The following is a 20,341-nucleotide window of genomic DNA, read 5'->3' on the forward strand; positions in this document are numbered from 1 at the left end:
AGAGTTGGACACTTAACCGACTGAGCTCCCGAGGTGTCCCTCAAAGTAGTTTCTAAAGTAAGGAAATGTATTAGCGTATACAACTGGGAAATTTAAGAAGTGGTTCTAGTTTCAGGAACAGCTGAATTTGGATACTGAAACAAAAATCAAAGCAGTCAAATGTTTTTGTTCTTTGGCTGTTCTCTTCTGCTTTGGCCTTGTGAGATCCCAGGTACATTTCCTCTACAAAGCAAAATGACCCCCATAGTTTCAGACTTAAGGGAACTGTATAGTTAATAATTCCAGGAGTTAAAACCAAAATAGAAACACACAATAACCCTCAAAAAAACATCTTTCCTCATAAGTCCTTGGTTTGACTCTTTTGGTCTACTTTGAATTAGTTGTCCATCTTGAAATCAGGTATAATGGTTGTAAGAATTGGGTACTCTACCTGTGTTGGTGTCATGTCCTTGCTCCTGCTGTTGAGTGTGATAATAAGCCCTACCTGAATCATATAGACTGTATATGAGTAGAGATAGTAGTTGCTTCCCTATATAGATGCTGTGCAAGCATAAGTTAACTTATGGAGATAATTTATCATCTAAACTAGATAGGCTTAGCTAGCACTGTAAATGGAAGATCTCTCTTAAACCATAAATTTTCTCAGATCAGTAGGATGTCTAATTCTTATGAAGGTGAGGGATTTAAGTGGGAGTGAGTTATTTGTTATAGGTAGGCATTAATGCTAATAAGGGGATTCTAGCTACGTATACTGCCATCAGTTTACTAGAGGAAATGACATGTATGCCTATTAAAGCCTTCTGGGTTTTGTTGTTGTTGTTGTTGTTTCTTGTACTTAGGACCTGATTTTAAAGTGCTTTCTGTGCCTGCCACTTAATTACTCCAGCCTACATTTTTACCTTTTTCAGGTTATGTGCTCTTGAATAATACCTTCTTGACTTTTTCTACACTGCAAAAAAATAATGACCAAAAAAATGGATTTGATTAGGTGCTTGGGATCATTCCATGGGAAAATATATGCTACTATATTCTTTGTTTTTTTAAATTACATTGTGTTCCTTTTGTTTCTGTACCTTAATCTATATAGACATTCCTCTGCTGATGTATATTTAGGTTCTTAGTTCTTAAGGTTTATTACCTCTTTCCTCTCTTTGTCTTTGTTGGATCTTCCTGGAATATACCACAAGAGTAGTTGGTTAACCTGAGAAGAGATACATTACATCAGAATTTTAGTATTAATAACGAAGAATAATAGCTATGTTCTTATTATTGTATGCTGGACCTAATTCTAAGTCCTTTACACAATTTAATCTTCACAGTAACCTTTTGAAATGTATATATAATGATTATTTGTGATTTTACCATGAAGGAAACTAAGGCACAGAGAGTTGTTTTCCCTGCAAATGATGATTTCCCACAGCAAATCATCGGCACAACTAGTCTGTCTAGCCATGGATCTTTCCTCCTTTCCCCCCCCCCCCCCTTTTACACTCAACATATTATTCTGAAAAGTTTCTAAGCTGCAAAAGTTGAAAGGATAGTAAACATTCATGTATTCATTTTTATTCACCAATTATTATCATTTGCCACATTTATTTTATTTTTATATAAACTTTTTTGAACTATTTGAAAATAAATTACAAAGGTTATGGTAACATCACTCCTCAGTTCAACATCTGTCTTCTCTAAGAGTAAGGAAATTTTTCTACAGTGGTTATCTGTTATAACCACAATGAATCCCTGCCTATCCCCCAACCACACTCCCAATCTGAGATTCAGTCAAGATTCATGCATTACAGTCTCTTAAGCTAGAACAGCCTACTCTGCCTGTTTTGTTTCGTTTCATTTCATTTCGTTTCGTTTCATTTCATTCATTTATTTTTTTGAGAGGAATGCTTTCACAGCGTTGACTTCTTTTGAAACATCCAGGAAAGTTGTCTTGTAGAATGTTCCAAAAGTACATTATGTATTATCTGTTTGTTTCCTTATAATTAAATTGAGATTGAACTTTTTGTCACAAAAACTATTGGTGATGTGTACACTGATCACATTGGGACATAGGTAATGTCTCTTAGGTTCTTGTTCTTAGGAATTATGCTGTACTGCCTTTGTGAGGAGTACCATGCTTCTGAAACACATTTTAAACTAGTTAGACAATATATAGATAGTCCAAACTCTACTTGAAGAATAGTATATATGTTTTATCTTCCTGCCCTGGCAGCAGAGACAAGAACATGTATTTTAGCAGTCAGCCTAATGAGGATCCAAAACATTACTACTAACTCTTGAACAGTGGCCCTCAAGATCTTGTGAATCCATAAACTGGAGAGCTCAAGGAACTTAATAACCTCTGTGTTGACAAGCAGCTATATTTCTAGCATTGTACATGTGAGAAAGCTAAAGCTTACTCACATTAAGTAACTGGGTTTCAGATGCATGGTCATTAAATGTCAGCATGTATACTTAGACCTAGCATTGTTTGATTCCAGAGGGCTTGCCTTTTTTTTTTTTAAGATTTTATTTTTAAGTAATCTCCACACCCAACATGGGGCTCGAACTCACAGCCCTGAGATCAAGAGTCACATGTTCTACTGACTGAGCTAGCTAAGCGCTTCCAGAGGTCTTGCTTTTATTGATTGATTTGTTTATTTGTAAAGTTTATTTGTTTATTTTGAGAGATTGAGTGAAAGAGCGCGTGTGCAGGCAGGGGAGGGACAGAGAGAGGATCCCAAGCAGCTCTGTGCTATTGGCACAGAGCCGGATGTGGGGCTCGAACCTGTGAACTGTGAGATCATGACCTGAGCCGAAACTGAGTCAGATGCTTAACCAACTGAGCCACTCAGGTGCCCTAGAGGTCTTATTGTTAAATGTTATAGACCAGAAGTTTACCTTCTTAGATGGTAATAAAGTAAAGGGTAAGTGTAAATGAAACAGTTATTCATGTTTTGACAATTGTTGATGCTGGGTGATGGATATGCTGGGTTAAAGTTAACTTTTTTTTTGTCTTCAGTTTGTCACCTTATAGTTACAAGATGCTTTAGGCATCATGTTTCTCAAAGCAGGAAGAAGGGGGCAAGAAGCAGGAAGAATTTTGCCAGTGGTTTTGCACCTATGTCTCATTCGTTTGAACCTATCACTGGCTATGTTCTAAGGAGGCTAGGAAAGCAAATATTTAGCTTTTTTTAGCCTTTGTAGTAGAGGCAGGCAAGTGAAAAGGAAGTTGAGAATTGCTGTTGAGTTAACCTGCTAACATTGTCTGAGACAAATAGTAACAAATAAAAGCCATTTTACCTTACTGTGGTTTTGACCTGACTTTATTTTCCTGCCAGGTGACTTGCTGTAAGAGTCGGCTGCTTCCATTTCCTTACCTGGCGCTCCTCTTGGTTATTGAAATTGTGTTTTTGAATATTAATTGGCTTAATGATTTAATTTCCAATTTAAAATTTTTTCCAAAATTTCCAATTAACCTTCCAAGTTCAGATTCTCTAGAAAAGTTGCGGATGAAGATGTCTTTTTCTTAGACTTCTATGATGTTACTGTTCCTTCTACTTTTTTTTTCCTGTGGTTTCTTAATCTCTTTTATTGGTTTGTCTTTGCGTTACTCTTGAGTGTTGGTGTCCTCAGCCCCTTTTTTCCTATAAACTGTATTCTCTGTTAGTCTCACACAGTCTTTGTGCTATATGTGACTTCTGCATGCCTGATTTTTCAGTATCTTAGTCCTCATCTTTCCCCATAATTCCAGATATTTATTTCTAGTCGTTGTGAAAAATTCTTGTGTTCTCTTGCATTTCAGAAATGTTTATTGGTCCCCTATTGCCTTTTACTTAATGTGCACCCTCCTTACCTTTAGGACCTTCACCGTTTGTAATTCTGAGCCACCTTTGCAGGTTTTTCCCCTCATAATTGCTTTTCATCATTTCCATGCTGCAGCCAGACCAGTTCCTGGAATAGAATACTTATTTTGCCTCTAAATTCTTTTATGTATCGCCACTTAATGAAACCTACCTTGATCCATGCCTATTGGTAGACCTTAAAGGGCTACCTGGAAAACAGCCTTTTCTGCAAATTCTCCCGATTCTTCCCACCAGATGTGTCTTTTCGAGAACCACTAGGTACAGTGTAAAGGGCTCCATACGTGTTGTATTCTATAGAATTGTGTCCCCTGGAGTTCTGCAAAGTGCATGAACTGTCTTTGTCTTTTAACCTCTACCTAAACTTGTGTCATGTACCTATTCTGTACCTCTTTACACACTTTTATGTGTATTCCCTATTTTACTTAAGTAAACTTTGAAGTCTTCAAAATTGAGAATGTGTTTCTTTTCCTTGAAATGCCTACTAGAGTAATGCTTTGATTATTTCTTGAATTAGACACTCAAATATTTTACTTCCAAGAAAATTTTCATATATTAATCTACTAATAAATTATGTAAACTTAGGTTTTGAATAGTCCTGATACATTGCAGGGAAAGATTAATTGAAACTTATAGTCTCATTTCAACTGTTCATTAATACTGTTTATTCTCAAAATAGGTATCCTGATTGGAATCCTGAGATCCTCCCATCAAGAAGGTAATTCTTTTTTGAATAGTGGTGTTGTTGAGACTTAATTTTTCTCTTAAAAGTAAACAGGTATTTTTTTTAAAGGTATTCTTTTTGAGTTCCTGTTTTGATTGTTTTCACTTTGAAACATCAGACAAATGCAGCAATCTCTATGAATCTTTAATTACCCAGCTTAAGTATGATAGCTCACCTCTGTGAACTTCTGGTTTTTATTTTTTTTAGTCTTTCCTGAAGATACTTTATGCGTTTGTTATTTTATGTTTCGGGGATCTTACGTTATAAATGCCTTGAAGGCTAGGAATGGTTTCATTAAGCTTTATATTCCCTAGGAGGTACCTATTTAATGTATGTATATACAAGTACAGCAGTCAAAGACTTTAATATTTGTAGCTGGTATAATCTCTCAGGAAAAATTGTTGAAAAGCATTTGTTCATGTAAGTCGTTTCTTAAATTCTTTATATAACTTAATACTTTCAATACATAATTGTCTATATTGTGATATAGGAAAAGCTCAGGAAATTGATGAAGGGTATTGTCTGTATATTAGCAAAACTGGGATCCAAGCAATTAGAGGGATAAACATTTGTTTGTTATTTATCTACAAGGCTGAATTGCACCATAACATAGGTTTTTTGTTTTAAATAAATATATGGTATCAGAGTTTGGTATTGTTAATAATCTGTTGTTAAGAAGGGACTTCGGGGGATGCCTGGATGGCTCAGTTGGTTAAGCATCCGACTCTTGGTTTTGGCTCAGGTCATGATCTCACTGTGGGTTTGAGCCCTGCACTGGGCTCTGCGCTGACAGCACGGAGCCTCCTTGGAATTCTCTCTCTCCCTCTCTCATTGCCCTCTCCCCACTGGCGCTTTCTCTCTCTAAATAAAAATAAACATTAAAAAAAAGTGACTTTTGTTATTTAATATAACCTAAATTTACATTAAATTGCTGAATCTTTTGATCCTCCCTCACCCATTCTTTGTAGAAATGAAGGCAATAGAAAAGAAAATGAAACTCCAAGAAGACGTTCTCATTCCCCCAGTCCTAGACATTCTAGGAGATCAAGCTCAAGTCACAGATTCCGTCGATCTCGAAGCCCAATACGCTATATATACAGACCGAGAAGTCGAAGTCCAAGAATTTGCCATCGTTTCATTTCTAGATACAGATCCAGATCCCGTTCACCATATCGAATGAGAAATCCATTTAGAGGTAGTCCAAAATGCTATCGATCAGTTAGCCCTGAAAGGACATCACGGAGATCAGTGAAATCATCAGGTACACTTATGGATGTGAATAATAGATCTACTTATTTTGACTGAATTTTTCAGTTGGTTTTTTTTGAATTTTTTATTTCTATATTTTTAATAAGTTTGAAATGGTGACGTGTATGCTACTGTGAAGATTTAACCAAAGTTGACATTTTGCACTATTTGCCTTAGCCCTTCTAATAAAATGGAATATTTCATTTCTGTGTTTAGAATTTCTATGTGAAATTGACCCACATCCCAACCTAGTCTGATCTTCTTTTATTAACTATCAGAAGAAATTTGGGAGAGTTTATCTGTCTACCCAGAATCAAATTTAAAAACCATGGCTAGGGAAGCATCTTAGTTTGGCCATGAGTTAATTTAAATTTTTTTTGGTATTTTTCATATTTTCAATCTGTGTCTTAATATTGGTTTAGTGACCTTTCTAGAAATATCTCAATATGTTTCCTCTGAGATCTTTTTAGAGGTCTCCAGCGTCTTCCCTTTTCCAACTACATGTCTGTGAAGCTGGATTTTCTTTATACATTTCAACCAAAATAATGTATCTATCAGACTGGATGCAGAAGCAGATATGATAATTCAGGTTTTAAGTGCAACATGAATATCTTTGGGAAAATACACAGTGGTGCTACTCCTCCACCTAATTTTTTGTTTGAGAATTAAGGTTGTTTTTCATAAAAATGTTATTTATGCTAACACAGGAGATTATTATTGTTAAATGAATTAGTAAATATTTTAAAATTTTGATTTCAATTTCTTATATGGTAAATACTGATAAATTTACCACAGAAACTCTTTGGAGTCCTCAGTTTTTAAGAGTGAAGGGGGATTCTGAAATCAGAAGTTTGAGGACCACTCAAGCTCATGAGTGAAGAATTGAAAACTCAGAATTTTTTTGTGTGTATTTGCTTCCTGTTTGGTCTGACAGTGGCTCTATGTGATAAGTATTTGGGCATTTGAGTTCTTCCTTTTTCTTTACTAATGTGATGAGATAGTTTCCACCTTAAGTTCTTTTCAGTTGAAGTTTCATTTATGTCCTTTTTACTAGATAGAAAAAAAGCATTAGAAGATGTAGTACAACGATCCGGGCATGGGTCAGAATTCAGTAAACAGAAGCATCTTGAAGCAGTTGATAAAGGACACTCACCAGCACAAAAGCCTAAAACTGGCAGTGGATCAAAGCCATCAGTAAAATCTACAAACTCTACAAAGAGTGATTCAAATTTAGGGGGACATTCTACTCGTTACAAAGTCAAGAATATTGAAGATGACACATTACCAGAATGTAAACAAGTGTCTGATAAAGCTGTTTCTCTCCAGCGTAAGGTCAGTAGTTCTTGAATTGTTAGTGCAATTGTGTATATACATGTCTTATTATGACAGAAAAAGTTGCTTGAATTTTTTATTTTCATATTTTAAAAGTTTGAAATTGTGACTTGTTGAAGTATGTTGATATGGAATATTTTATTGGTTGGTTTTATGAATTTAGTAAAAGCCCAATAATTCAAAATCTCATAGCTTACAAATAAATCCTGGAGGTTTGGCATTTGATGTAACAAAAGTGAGAACATTTCGGTGGTTTGGTGGTTTTTGGCTAGCCACACAAACAGGTTGTTGTGATGAGTTTTGCTCTTTGGTGGGTAAGGTGAATGTAATCACCAGCAATATAAATGAGTTTTTGTAAGCTGTACAAGTCTCTACTGAGAATTGATCATTTTTAATCAATTTTTTTACTTTTTTGAAGTATAGTTCAGAAGTCAAATACTCTTGTCCAGTATAGAACAGCTTATTTTCTGGTACTGATTTATTGGTGTATTTTGACTGTATTTTGACTGTTAGTTATAATCCTGAGGTATTATTTTTATTACATATGTTAATTACTATTATAGTAAATAGTATATGAATCATCTGGAAAACATTAGGGTAATTGCTAATTTTAGGCCAAATTATCAGATGTTTAGTGTGTTGTAGTATTAACAAATCTTCAGGTATTTAGGTGCATATTACTCTTAACTTGTCTAAATATTTTCAACAGTTCTAATTCCTTGCCTTCAAAGAGCTTATATTTAGAAGGATACACTTAAAATGATCTACCTGTAATTACACAATTTTGAAGAGTGTTGGGAAGAAATTTTTAATATGGGGAATAGGCTAAATTAATGTTTAATGTTCTTTTCATTTTTTCCCGGGACTTGTAGATGGTGGCAGTGGAACTTTTTCAATGTTTGTTTATTTTTGAGAGAGGGAGAGAGAGAGGGAGACAGTTTTTGACATAGGTGATAAATTTCATATTGCAGGGTATTCAGATTTTATACATATTTTATATGAATCTTTTTAAATGTTATACTTACCTAGGTATCATTTCTTTAACGTTTTAAAATTTATTTTTGAGAGACAGAGACAGAGCATGAGCTGGGGAGGGGCAGAGAGAGAGGGAGACACAAGAATCCAAAGCAGGCTCCAGGCTCTGACCTGTCAGCATAGAGCCCAACACAGGGTTTGAACCCACAAACTGAGATCATAACCGGAGCTGAAGTCGGATACTTAACTGACTGAGCCACCCAGGTGCCCCTACATGTCATTTCAATTATTATTATTATTTTTTAGAAATCTTAGTTTTTTTGTTTATTTTTGAGAGATAGAGTGCGAGGTGGGGGGCAGGGGGGGACGACAGAGGATCCAAAGTGGGCTCTGTGCTAACAGCAGACCGCTCCATGTGGGGCTTGAACTCATGAACTATGAGATCATGGTGTGAGCCGAAGTTGAATGCTTAACTGACTGAGCTACCCAGGCGCCCCGATATCATTTCAGTTATTAAAACACAGAGTTAACAAAGCTGTAATTTCAGCTTCATTAGTGATAGGCCTTGTAGATTCATATAGAAAACTATTCTTCAGTAGTTTTAGATTATTCCATAGGTCTTGTTTATTATAAAGTGCTTCTAAACAGAAAAGAGCATTTGTGATTGTGTATGTATAAACTCTGACCACTGTTAGGGTTGAGTGGTAAAATATAAAACAGTTTTTACTACTTCAGCATTTAAAATTTTTTTTAATTGTGCTAAAATATTTAGAAAAGTCTGCTTAAAGGACTAAGGTTAATGGTAGCAGAAATTATATTGGGAATTATTATTGTACTTCACAGCTTAATTCAGTTTTTTTAAAATTTTCTTTCATTCAAATATAGCTTCGGAAAGACCAGTCTTCGCATTATGGTTCAGTTCTTCTTATATCTGAATTACCAGAGGATGGCTGTACTGAAGAAGAGATTAGGAAAATGTTTCAACCATTTGGAAAAGTTAATGATGTCCTCATTGTTCCTTATAGAAAAGAAGTGAGTCTCTGTTCTCAAAATGCATACAAAGTTATTACTTGATAAAGACTGATGTTGGATCTTTTAGTAGCTTTTACTACATATATAATTAATAATTGAGAGTTAATGTAAATGATTAGATTCCAGTGAACAAGTTCCCAGCATACTGTTTTATATCCTTTAGAACAGGGATTGGTTAACTTTTTCTGTAAAGGGCCTGATAGTAAATATTTTAGGCTTTGCTGTAAGATTGAAGATACTCAACACTGCCATTGTAATACAAAAGTAGCCATAAATAATATACAAATGAATGGGCATGGGTTTGTTCAGAAAAACTACTTGTGAAAACAGGTGACGGGTTATAGTTCGCTTTCCATTGCTTTACACACTGGTAAGATTATAGCAAAAAATGACTTTGGTGTACCATACTTTTTACATGTGTATTGTATTCCTATGCCTCACACAGTAAAGTTCATTAAAATTATGAACAACCCCAGACTAAGTAGAACATAAAATCGTGAGACAAGGGGCGCCTGGGTGGCTCAGTTGGATAGGTGTCCGACTTCGGCTCAGGTTATGATCTCACGGTTTGTGGGTTTGTGGGTTTATGGGTTTGAGCCCCGCATCAGGCTCTGTGTTGACAGCTCAGAGCCTGGAGCCTGCTTCAGATTCTGTGTCTCCCTCTCTCTCTGCCCCTCTCCTGCTTGCACTTTATCTCTCTTTCTCAAAAATAAATAAACACTACAAAAAAATTTAAAAAAAATTGTGAGACAAAACAGGAGAACATAGTTGGTAGTGTTCATTGTTGCAAGAAACTTAAAAATGTCAGACTTAAAGCCGCTAGACCAGATCTTGCCTTCTGTGGTTACTCAGCCATGCCTCCTATGTCTCATGGTTCCACAAGCCTGCCACGGACCCCTGTTTTCCCCGTCCTTTCTTGGTAATAGTGTAGAAATTCTATAAGGTTAAGTGTCCCATTTCATGTGCGAAAACACCATAGAGATCAAATGACACTTGAGCAAAACAAAAAGAGGTAAAAGGAACCAGGAGTTGAGGTAATTTCATAGTTTTATGTTTCACAAAAAGTACCAAGTCATACAGAGAATTTTGAGTTAGATTTTTGACTAACAGTATAATACATTTTATTTAGGCTTACTTGGAAATGGAATTTAAAGAGGCAGTTACAGCAGTCATGAAGTATATTGAAACAACACCTCTTCTGATAAAAGGGAAAAATGTGAAAATATGTGTTCCAGGAAAGAAAAAATCACAGGTAAACTGGATTTAGATCACACATGTTTCATTGTTGTTGATTAATTTGATGATACGAACAGGGGCTCCTGGGTGGTTCGTTCAGTTGGTTAAGCATGGCTCAGGTCATAACCCCCGGATTGTGGGATCAAGCCTTGCATCGGGCTGTGCACTGAGCCTAGACCCTGCTTGGGATTTTCTGTCTCTGTCTCTCTCTGCCTCTTCCTCCCCTGCTTGTACGTGGAGTCTCTCTCTCTCTCTCTCTCTTAGTAAAAATAAAATAAAGTATGATACATACATAAAATGCATAAAACATAAATGTTCACTCAGCAGATTGTATGTGTATAGATTAAAATATATTGAAATTAACAACTTTATATAAATAGCACTATAAACAGTATTAAATGGCAAGCAGTAGAGCAGGAGAAAATACTTAACAAAGTTAGCAAACATCTGTGAAACCTCTACCTAGGTCACAAACTAACATTGACTACATCCTGAAAGCCCTTTGCATACATCTTCTGAATTCTTACACCGTCCTTTCTGCCTAAAAGTAATCCTTAACTTGATTTCTAATACTATAGTTGAGTTTTGCCTATTTTGAACTTTAAATAAACAATTATAGAGTGTATATAGTCTTTTGGGACTTGTGTTTCCTTAGAAGTATTAATATTTATGAGTTTAGTCTTTCTAGACATTTTTTATGCTTTAGTTTAACCATTGGTAATGTTTGTGAAAGTACTTAGAAATATTCAGTAAGCTTTGCTTTGTTCACAAGTATTCTTTTCATGTAATTATTATATTTGCTGAAGAATGCCTACTTTATAGGGGCCTTGTAGCACTTTTCAATCAGTGATTTGGAGCTCTAACCATGTTAGTATATGTAGATTAATTATAGCTATTATAATTATTAGCTATTAATTACTATTTTAATGAGCTATGAATATCTGTTCCCATCTGTCTTTTAGGTTGTATTTTTTAAAAGACTTTTTAAAAAACTATTAAAAAGTTTTGTTTGGGGGAGCCTTGGTGGCTCAGTTGGTTAAGTGTCTGCCTTGATTTCGGCTCAGTTTATGATCTCATAGTTTGTGAGTTCGAGCCCTGTGTTGGGCTCTGCACTGACAGCAAGGAACCTTCTTAGGTTCCTTTCTCTCTCCCTCTCTCTCTGCCCCTCCCCCTTGCACGCCATCTTTTTCTCTGTCTCTTAAAATAAATAAACTTTAAAAATTTCATTTGGGGGTGTTAATGATTTTAGATACTAATTTTGTACTGTGTATTTTCTTCCTCTGTGTTGTTTATATGTATATCCATATATGAAGTTTTTAGTTTCAGTGTACTCAACATTGATTTTTTTCCCTCTTAATGGCTTTTGCTTTTTCCTTTCCTCTTGTTTTAGAAGACCTTCTCTATACCAATGCCAAGAAGATATGCTTCCATTATTATTTTAATGTATAAATTGTGGTATAATGTGTTATTGGGATCAACATTATTTCCAAAATGGAGAGCCAATTAGCCGAACACCATTTGTACCTAATTGGTTCTTCATTGATTTCAAAAGCTATCTTTATGTGTATAAATTGCCCTGCATATATAGATCTGTTTCAGACTATTGTTAGCTCAGTCTGTTTATTTCTGTTCCAATAATACATGATTTCAGTTATTATTACAGTTATTATAATTTTATATAATTGCCTGTCTTTCTGATAGAATCTTTTTTCTTTGTTCCTTATTTAAATTTAGTTAATCTTGAACATTTACTCCTGCGTATTGGTTTTAGAATCAGTTTAAGTTCTCTGAAAACTCTTTTTGGCAGTTTAACTGATACTGTATTGTGTATTGAAATTTTTATAATACTAACTCTTTCTGTTTAGAAAGATGGCTTGTCTCTGTTTATTTAGACCTCATTTAGTTTCTTTTCCTAATGTTCTTTTGTAAAGTTTCCATAATGTACATTTTGGAGGGGGTGTTAAGTTTATTTCTTACATTTATTTGTATATATCATAAATACTAGTTAAATTGCTTTTTGATAAAGCATCTGTATTTTTTAATTTTATGTTTTCTGATTACTTACTAAGTAACCCATGATCCTGGTTTACATCTGTGACATGCCATCTCTTTATTTCCATTGTCCTATCTTGAATAATGAATTTTATGATAACTTTAATTATTACCAATTTTATTACTTAGAATTTCTTATATTTTCCGCTAACAGAAAATTTCACCAGTAGTTTATGAAATAAATGAGAGGTTTATTTATGTCCTAACAGAAAGTCTGAAGGTAGGTGGTACACGGTTGGTACAGGAGCTCCGTGTCATCAGGAACCCAGCTTTTTTGTTTTTCTGATCCACCACCTTTAGCATGTACTTTTCATCCTCCGTTGATGAAGATGGTTGCCATACCTTCTGGCACCATTTTTATCTTCCAAGCAGAAAGAAAGGGATAAAAATCAAAAGCAATATGGGTTTTGATTTTTTTTTTTTTGAAAGAATAAGTTCCTGAGCAACTTTTATCTACAGTTGATTTACCAGAACAGTGACATATAACTTCCTCTAGTTGCAGAGGTGGAGTGAGAAGCAAGAATTGCATGCATAATTTAAGAACATAAACTTTATCCTGAAGACAGTTAAATGTTATTCCAGGTTTTGAACAGGGCTGTGACACAAAATGGATTAGATTCATTTGGGAGTGACCTGCAGAATGAACTAGGCAAATGACTGAAGAAGGGAAAGAAAGAAAGCTTAGCAGATTGATTAAAGGGAAGAAGAGAAAAAAATCAATGAGGTCCAGTTAAAATACTTATTTAGTCAATCAGGCTACTATAATAATAGTAATGGTTTTGGGTACATATGCAAACTTGAGAATAGGAAGGAGAAATGGCTCTTACTCAAAGGAGACCTGACCGATCATTCAATTGTGAAAACTGGGGAGATCAGTCTTATTTAATACTGAAAAATTTAATCTGGGGAAATAGGCGAATAAGGATACATCTAGGTTATTAGAATATTTCAGTAAGATTAAAATAGTTCTCTTGGATAGCTTTTTGATAAGTTTGGTAAGGTAACAACAGAGGTCCAAGAAAAGCCCAACCATATTTACCATTCTGATTTTCATAGTAATGAATAGGGGAAACTATCAGCACTAGAAACTAGAAAATATGCACTCTACATGTCAAAAATATTGTTTTTCTTCAACTAAATATAGTTTGGGTGGTGCTGAATTGAAGGAGCCTTACAAAGCTAACTCATGACTCTTCTGTCCTAATCTAGCATCATTCCTAGGGATTGACTGGAGGAAAATCCCATGCAGGATTCCAGCTACGGCTTTTTCAGATTGGAAGTGTATAGATAACCTTCTTGGCCTTTTACCACAGGGGGAGAATCAAACTTTCTTGCCAGAGCAAGCCAAAAACAGGCTGGGAACCCAAACTAGGAAAAAGAAGGGCAGTGCTACTGCTTTCTTGGTCCAGATCTTACTTTTGGCGTGAACAGTCAAACCAAGACAAGTTTTCTGTCCACATTTGACGTTTCAGGTTAAGAATGCCTTTGATTCTGGGCCGCCTGGGTGGCTCAGTCGGTTGAGTGACCGACTTCGGCTCAGGTCATGATCTCACGGTTTGTGAGTTCGAGCCCCGCGTCGGGCTCTGTGCTGACAGCTTGGAGCCTGGAGCCTGCTTCCGATTCTGGGTCTCCCTCTCTCTCTGCCCCTCCCCCTCTCATGCTCTGTCTCTCTCTGTCTCAGAAATAAATAAACATGAAAAAAAAATTTAAAGACTGCCTTTGATTCTGGCTGTGATTCAAAGAATATTCTCTCCATTTTGCTACTTTGAATCAATAAATGATACAGAAAAGATGAAAATTTCCCACATCCCGGTATTTAAACCTGAAGGATTAAAATGAGTCTGCACAACTCTAACAAACTTAATTACCTTTAGTTATAAGTCAGTGTAATCTTTAATACTGATTCTTAAAACATTTTTGAGCTACTTTCTCCACCGCCACTACCAAGAATCTGATGAAAGCAAACATTGTTTTTTTTTCCCCAGAGAAATGGACCATTGTGGTCCATACTCCTAGAATTTTCTTTAAAGAAGCAGGAGCACTTGATCTAGAAAAAAGTATCAGATTTTCCATTGCAACTACGAAATAGTGCTGCAGCTCAACTCTGCAAAAACAAAACAAAACCAACAAGACTTAAAAATTTTTAATTTAGTATGTTTTGGCAAAATTCATGTATTTTATATGTATTTAGTATGTGTTAGACGTGACTTCTAAAACCTAGAGCAAGCAGTCAGCTAAGATCCAAGAAGATTGCACGGAAATGAAAAGCAGTGCTGGGAAACAGTGATCAGTCGTTTGAGCATTATAGAAAATTCTAATGAGTAACAAGGAGATAAAACCAAAGATACAGTCAGAATTCAGATGAGAATTTGATTTCATTTTAATTGAAAAACTATTTCTTAAAAATCTGTTATGTGTCAGGCATTGTGGTATCTGCAGAAGATATAGTGGTGACAAGACAGAGGTGCTTTCTTTTTAAAAAAAAAAAAATGTTTAAGAGAGAGCATGAGCAGGGAAGGGAAAGAGAGAGAGGGAGAGACAGAATCCAAGCAGCCTTCATGTTGTTAGCATGGAGCCCCATGCAGGGTTCAAACTCAGGAACTGTGAGATCATTGCCTAAGCCGAAATCAAGAGTCAGGCGCTTAGCCGACTGAGCCACCCAGGCGCCCCAAGACAGATGTGCTTTCACCCTTCTTGGAACTTAAAGTCTATTCGTGAATATTAAAGAGTTTAAAATGGTGAAGACGAAAGACATGGTGGATACATTCAGGAAACCCAACCTGCATATAACTAAAATTATCCTCTACTTCCAACCCCAAGCATCCTTTATACTCCTTAAGCTAATAGTCATGGATCTCAAAAGTCTTTTACAGTTGCTGTTCCTTCTGTCTGGAATGCTTTCAATACAAGGATTCGCTTGCTCTCTTATTTCCTTTAGGTGTTTGCTCATACATCACCTTTTCAGTGCGACTTGCATAACTTATTGAAAGTTGCACAGCTTCTCATTCCTCAACAAGAGCTTCTGTTTCCCTCTTCTGTTATTTTTCTCCATAGCACTTGTTGCTAACAGATATATACATATTTTTAATTTCCTTATGGTCTTTCTTTCCTTACCCTTTGAAGTTAAACTCGTTTGAGAGCAGGGTCTTTGTTTTATTCACTACTCTCCAGTGCCTAAAATTGTGCTTGGCAATTAGTGAGAATTCAATAAATATATGTTAAATTGATCTGAATTTCATAATAATGTTTTTTGTTAAATTTCTTGTACTCTTGTGTACTTTCTAAATTGCCTTTTGTATTTGGGGGAAAAAACTAATTTTTTCTTTTTCAAAATCTTTTTCATAGAACAAAGAGGTGAAGAAAAAAGCATCAGATTCAAAGAAAACAGCTGCATCTACTTTAAAGTAAGTAATTCCATGACTTTATAATGCTAGAATGAATGGGCATATGAATTAAAATTTTAAAATTTTTATACAACTGCATTTTTAATATATTTTATTACCCTGACTCCAGTTTAAATGGGACATTGTTCAAAATGAATACATTAAACTTTAAATTTTAAAATATTTACGTATATAGGTATGTAAGTAAATAAGTTCTGTGACCAGTGTGGGGCTTGAACTCCCATCCCTGAGATTAGGAGTCTCGTGCTCTACCTACTGAGCCATCCAGGCATCCCTGAACTTTTTTTAGATCTAAGTTTTGCATCTTTAAAAGTTTTAGAACTTAAAATTTCAATCTTTGCCTAATTTTTTTCTTTTCAATAGAAAAGATCTAGATGCTTCCAAAGCTGTTGATACTGTGACTTCAGGTGCTGCTGGTAAGTTACTTTTAATACTCCTCCAAATGAGTATATTTTGTCAGTTTACTAAAAACTTCTTGCAAGATGATAGTAGAAAAACATTGTTTATTGTGCTTTAGTGAAAGGGATCCATATTGGTCTCTGTATTAAGCTAGTGGTTAATATTTAGTACATAAAGATTCAGTGAGGTAGTGTATGTAAAATACCTACCATAGTACCTCCTTCCATCTCCTACCAATAAGACAAAACATAAAAATACGTTAAGATTGCTTGATTGGTCTCCTTTGATTTTGAAAGTTTGCTGAGAGTGCAAAAGTAAACAAAACAGACCAAACAAATTGATGTCACTACACTTCTGTGTTGAAGTTGTTTCTTTGTACTCAGGAAAACATTGCAGATATTTATTATGTATCTAGCTAAGTGAATTTTGCATATAGTTTCAATAAACTGCATTTTCTCAGTCTGTTTAGGTTTGGAAAGAAGTTATTGCCGAAACAAACACTCTTGACTTTAGTAAGAATAGATAGCTTGATAGTGAAGGATGAGACAGAAAAACTAAAATAAATAGACATAAAATATATTTAGAAAGTTAAATTCTTTTGTGTGTTATCTCTTAGAAAAGCCAGTGTACAGTGTATTCTGGATTTCTATTCAGAAATTCATATGTAATATGTATGGAGAAGGAGGGATAGAGAGGTGTAGAAGATTACTTCAATTAGGGAGATGATAAAACAAAAGTAACAATTGGGGAATCACTTTGTTATAGAAAGCCTTGAAAAGTCATGTTGGGAAGTTTTTAAGTTTGACCCTGTTAATAGCATTTCTCAGAATATGGTGTGTTAGAGACTAAGTCCTGGAAGATACTTTGGATCAAGTTTGTATTATAGCTTTTTCTTTTTTTTTCCCCCTTTAAAAAAATTTTATAGACTACGTTCCCATTATTAAATCCTGCAGGGCAGGAAAGAAACCTGTTTAGCTTTGTTTAACCCACTGTTGATGAAGCTTGGCTAAGGTACTCCCCGTTTTTTCTGTGTAAGACCTAGTAATAATTAGTATAGACTCTGGGAAATTGCCATAGAGAATAAACCACTAGATTGTTACATAGATTGGATAAATGGAAAGATTGAAAAATCCTGTTGAGAAAACACAGTTGGGATTCCCTTTAAGGTAATAGGGACTGGATGTAATAATGTTAATTAAAATGGTGTGGGGTGGTAAAATCTGAGTTTTTATTATATAGAATTTTTTAGTGGATAAAATTTAAAATTAAAATAATTTAAAATGTTCAAGGTTTTAGGCTAGGTGGTTTTTACCAGAAGATGTGGCAATATTGATTATAATAGGAAAATTTAGATGCAGTGGTCTCTTTGAATTTGAGGAAAACCATGAACTCACATTTCAACGTTGATAAATTTCATCTGTCAAAGACTATCGGACATATTGTCTAGGTCAGCCAGTCACATGGTGTTAAAAGTGGGATACCTGAGCAATTATTTGTCAAGATTGAGGTCTAAATTTTAGGAGTGGTCCTAACACATAAAAGCAATGAGTAGAGGGAGAAGTGCTTCAAACCAAGTATTTCCTCCCCTCTAATATAACTATAGAAAGACAGGAGCCTGTAAATAGGACTGAGAAAATGTCAGGTGAGAAAGGTGAGGGTGTATGGTACCTTTTTTTGAGATCAGCAATGTCAGATTGGACAGTGACAAGTTAATAATGGGAGTTTTAAAGAGAACTTTGATTACAAGCACAAATCAGGATGAAGAGAAGTCAGGAAGCAAAAGTGTAATTTGATCAGAATGATAAACTTCAGAACTGTTACCCATCACTAATTAAAAAGAAGTAAGAATACTGAGCACCTACTGTATGCTTATAATAGGAGGCACTTTTTAAAGTGTTAGGATATGTCAGTGAACCAAATAGACAAGATCTCTATTTCCAAGTAGCTTACATATTAGTTGAAGTGACAGATAATAAATACTAAATAACGTGCTTTATAAAGTGAGAAGAGCTGTGATAGGTGATCCAGGGTTAGTTTGATTTGGAGTTAGAATTTACTGTTTAGAATTTGGTAATTGTTAATTAGAAGAATCTTCCAAGGGGCATAATCTGTGCCAGAAGACAGAAAACAAGAAAAAGAAACTTAGCATTGGTTATGATAATTAATACCAGGCAATTTATGTTATCTCACTTAATCTTTCAAATCACCCTTCTCATTTTATACATGAGAAAACAGATTAAGAGAGTAAATAATTTAAGTTTAAATGACTTATTCAGGGTTACATGGAAGCGTTAGGATTCAGATCTAAAACTGTATGATTTCAAAGTTTCTCACCTATATTAAACTGCCTCTCTGAGAATAAAAACTTGTTTTTCATTTCCTTTGATTGCTCTTTTATCGTCCCTTAATTGTTTCCCTAAATGTCTGTTCCTCTTATGTCATACTTGTCTTCCTGGTTTTTTTTCTTCTCATGTAGGTTTAAGGACCAGTGACATTTTGCATATGTACAGAAACCTCTCTATCCCCTTAAGTTTACTCCTCTCATTTTCTTGTGTCATCTAACAGTCACCACTAATCCTCCAGTGTGGAAACTGTTAGTAATCCTATCCCTGTCCTTTTTTCTTCTACCCAACCCTGTTCAAACTTAAATAGCATTCTTCCTCTTTTCATCCAATCCGTGGCTGATTCAAACTAGTTCTCTCGCAAATCTACCTCAAACTATGTCTTTCACTATTGCTGCATCACACCTGTAACTGTTTTAATTGCTTCACATTTGAATTTTGAAGGTAGCCTCCTGACTGGTATTTATATTCCACTCTCTACTTCATTATTCACACTGATGCCCAGAAGTCTCTTGAAGGCAGATCTGATCATTCCACTTCTAGTGACCCACGGGGGGAAGCCCAAATTCTTCAGCGTTGAATAAATGACCCTTTACGCTTGTCCCAGATTACTTTTTCAGTGTCTTGTCACCTGTATGCTGTCCATTTGTTTGGAATTGTCTGAATTCCACTTTACTTACTAAGCACTTGTTATATACCTGCCTAAGGTATATAACCTTTAATCAATCTGCAAGGTTTTGATTGTTTCCTTCCCTGTGCAGAAGGCTTTTATCTTGATGAAGTCCCAGTAGTTCATGTTTGCTTTTGTTTCCCTTGCCTTCGGCAATATGACTCGTAAGAATTTGCTCTGGCCAAGTTCAAAGAGGTTGCTACCTGTTTTCTCCTCTAGGATTTTGATGGTTCTGTCTCACAGGTCTTTCATCCATTTTGAATTTATTTTTGTGTATGGTATAAGAAAGTGGTCCAGTTTCATTCCTCTGCACGTTGCTGTCCATTTTTTCCAACACCATTTGTTGAAGAGACTGGATTTTGTTTTGTTTTGTTTTTAATTGTTTAATGTTTATTTTTTTGAGAGAGATGAAAGAGAGACAGACTGTGAGCAGGGGAGGGGCAGAGAGAGAGGAAGACACAGAATCTGAAGCAGGCTCCAGGCTCTGAGCTGTCAGTACAGAGCCTGATGTGGGGCTTGAACTCAACCGTGAGATCAGGAGCTGAGCCTAAGTCAGACGTTTAACCGACTGAGCCACCCAGGTGCCCCTGAGACTTTTTTTTCCCACTGGATATTCTTCCCGGCTTTGTCGAAAATGAGTTGACCATATAGTTGTGGGTCCATTTCTGGGTTTTCTATTCTGTTACATTGATCTGTGTTTGTTTTTGTGCAAGTACCATACTGTCTTGATGATTACAGCTTTATAACATAGCTTGAAATCTGGAATCATGATGCTTCCAGTTTTGTTTCTCTTTTGCAGAATTGCTTTGGCTATTTGGGGTCTTTTGTGGTTCCATACAAATTTTAGGATTGTTTGTTCTAGCTCTGCAAAAAATACTGGTGGTATTGTATAGGGATTGCAATAAATGTGTAGATTGCTTTGGGTAGTATAGACATTTTAACAATGTTTGTTCTTCCAGTCCATGAGCATGCATGGAATGCTTTTCCATTTCTTTGTGTCCCCTTCAGTTTCTCTCATAAGTATTCTATAGTTTTCAAAGTATAGATCTTTTACCTCTTTAGTTAGGTTTATTACT

At 35.4% G+C, this 20,341-nt stretch overlaps 1 protein-coding gene across 10 annotated transcripts in view; it reads left to right on the forward strand.

The window, feature by feature from the left end:
* The window catches only part of ZNF638 (zinc finger protein 638), a 134,201-nt gene that overhangs the window by 73,401 nt on the left and 40,459 nt on the right, over window positions 1-20,341 (forward strand). For 9 of the 10 annotated variants that reach the window (XM_019827383.3, XM_011281226.4, XM_011281227.4 and 6 more), the window contains exons 4-10: window positions 4,531-4,569; window positions 5,544-5,836; window positions 6,878-7,155; window positions 9,016-9,162; window positions 10,292-10,414; window positions 15,796-15,854; window positions 16,218-16,270. In XM_019827383.3, the coding sequence (XP_019682942.1) occupies window positions 4,531-4,569; window positions 5,544-5,836; window positions 6,878-7,155; window positions 9,016-9,162; window positions 10,292-10,414; window positions 15,796-15,854; window positions 16,218-16,270 (992 nt within the window). The remainder of the gene's footprint in view (window positions 1-4,530; window positions 4,570-5,543; window positions 5,837-6,877; window positions 7,156-9,015; window positions 9,163-10,291; window positions 10,415-15,795; window positions 15,855-16,217; window positions 16,271-20,341) is intronic. The other variant, XM_019827387.3, reaches the window with a different exon arrangement.

Source organism: Felis catus, chromosome A3 (assembly GCF_018350175.1).
Source record: "Felis catus isolate Fca126 chromosome A3, F.catus_Fca126_mat1.0, whole genome shotgun sequence".
NCBI classification, from domain to species: Eukaryota; Metazoa; Chordata; class Mammalia; order Carnivora; family Felidae; genus Felis; species Felis catus.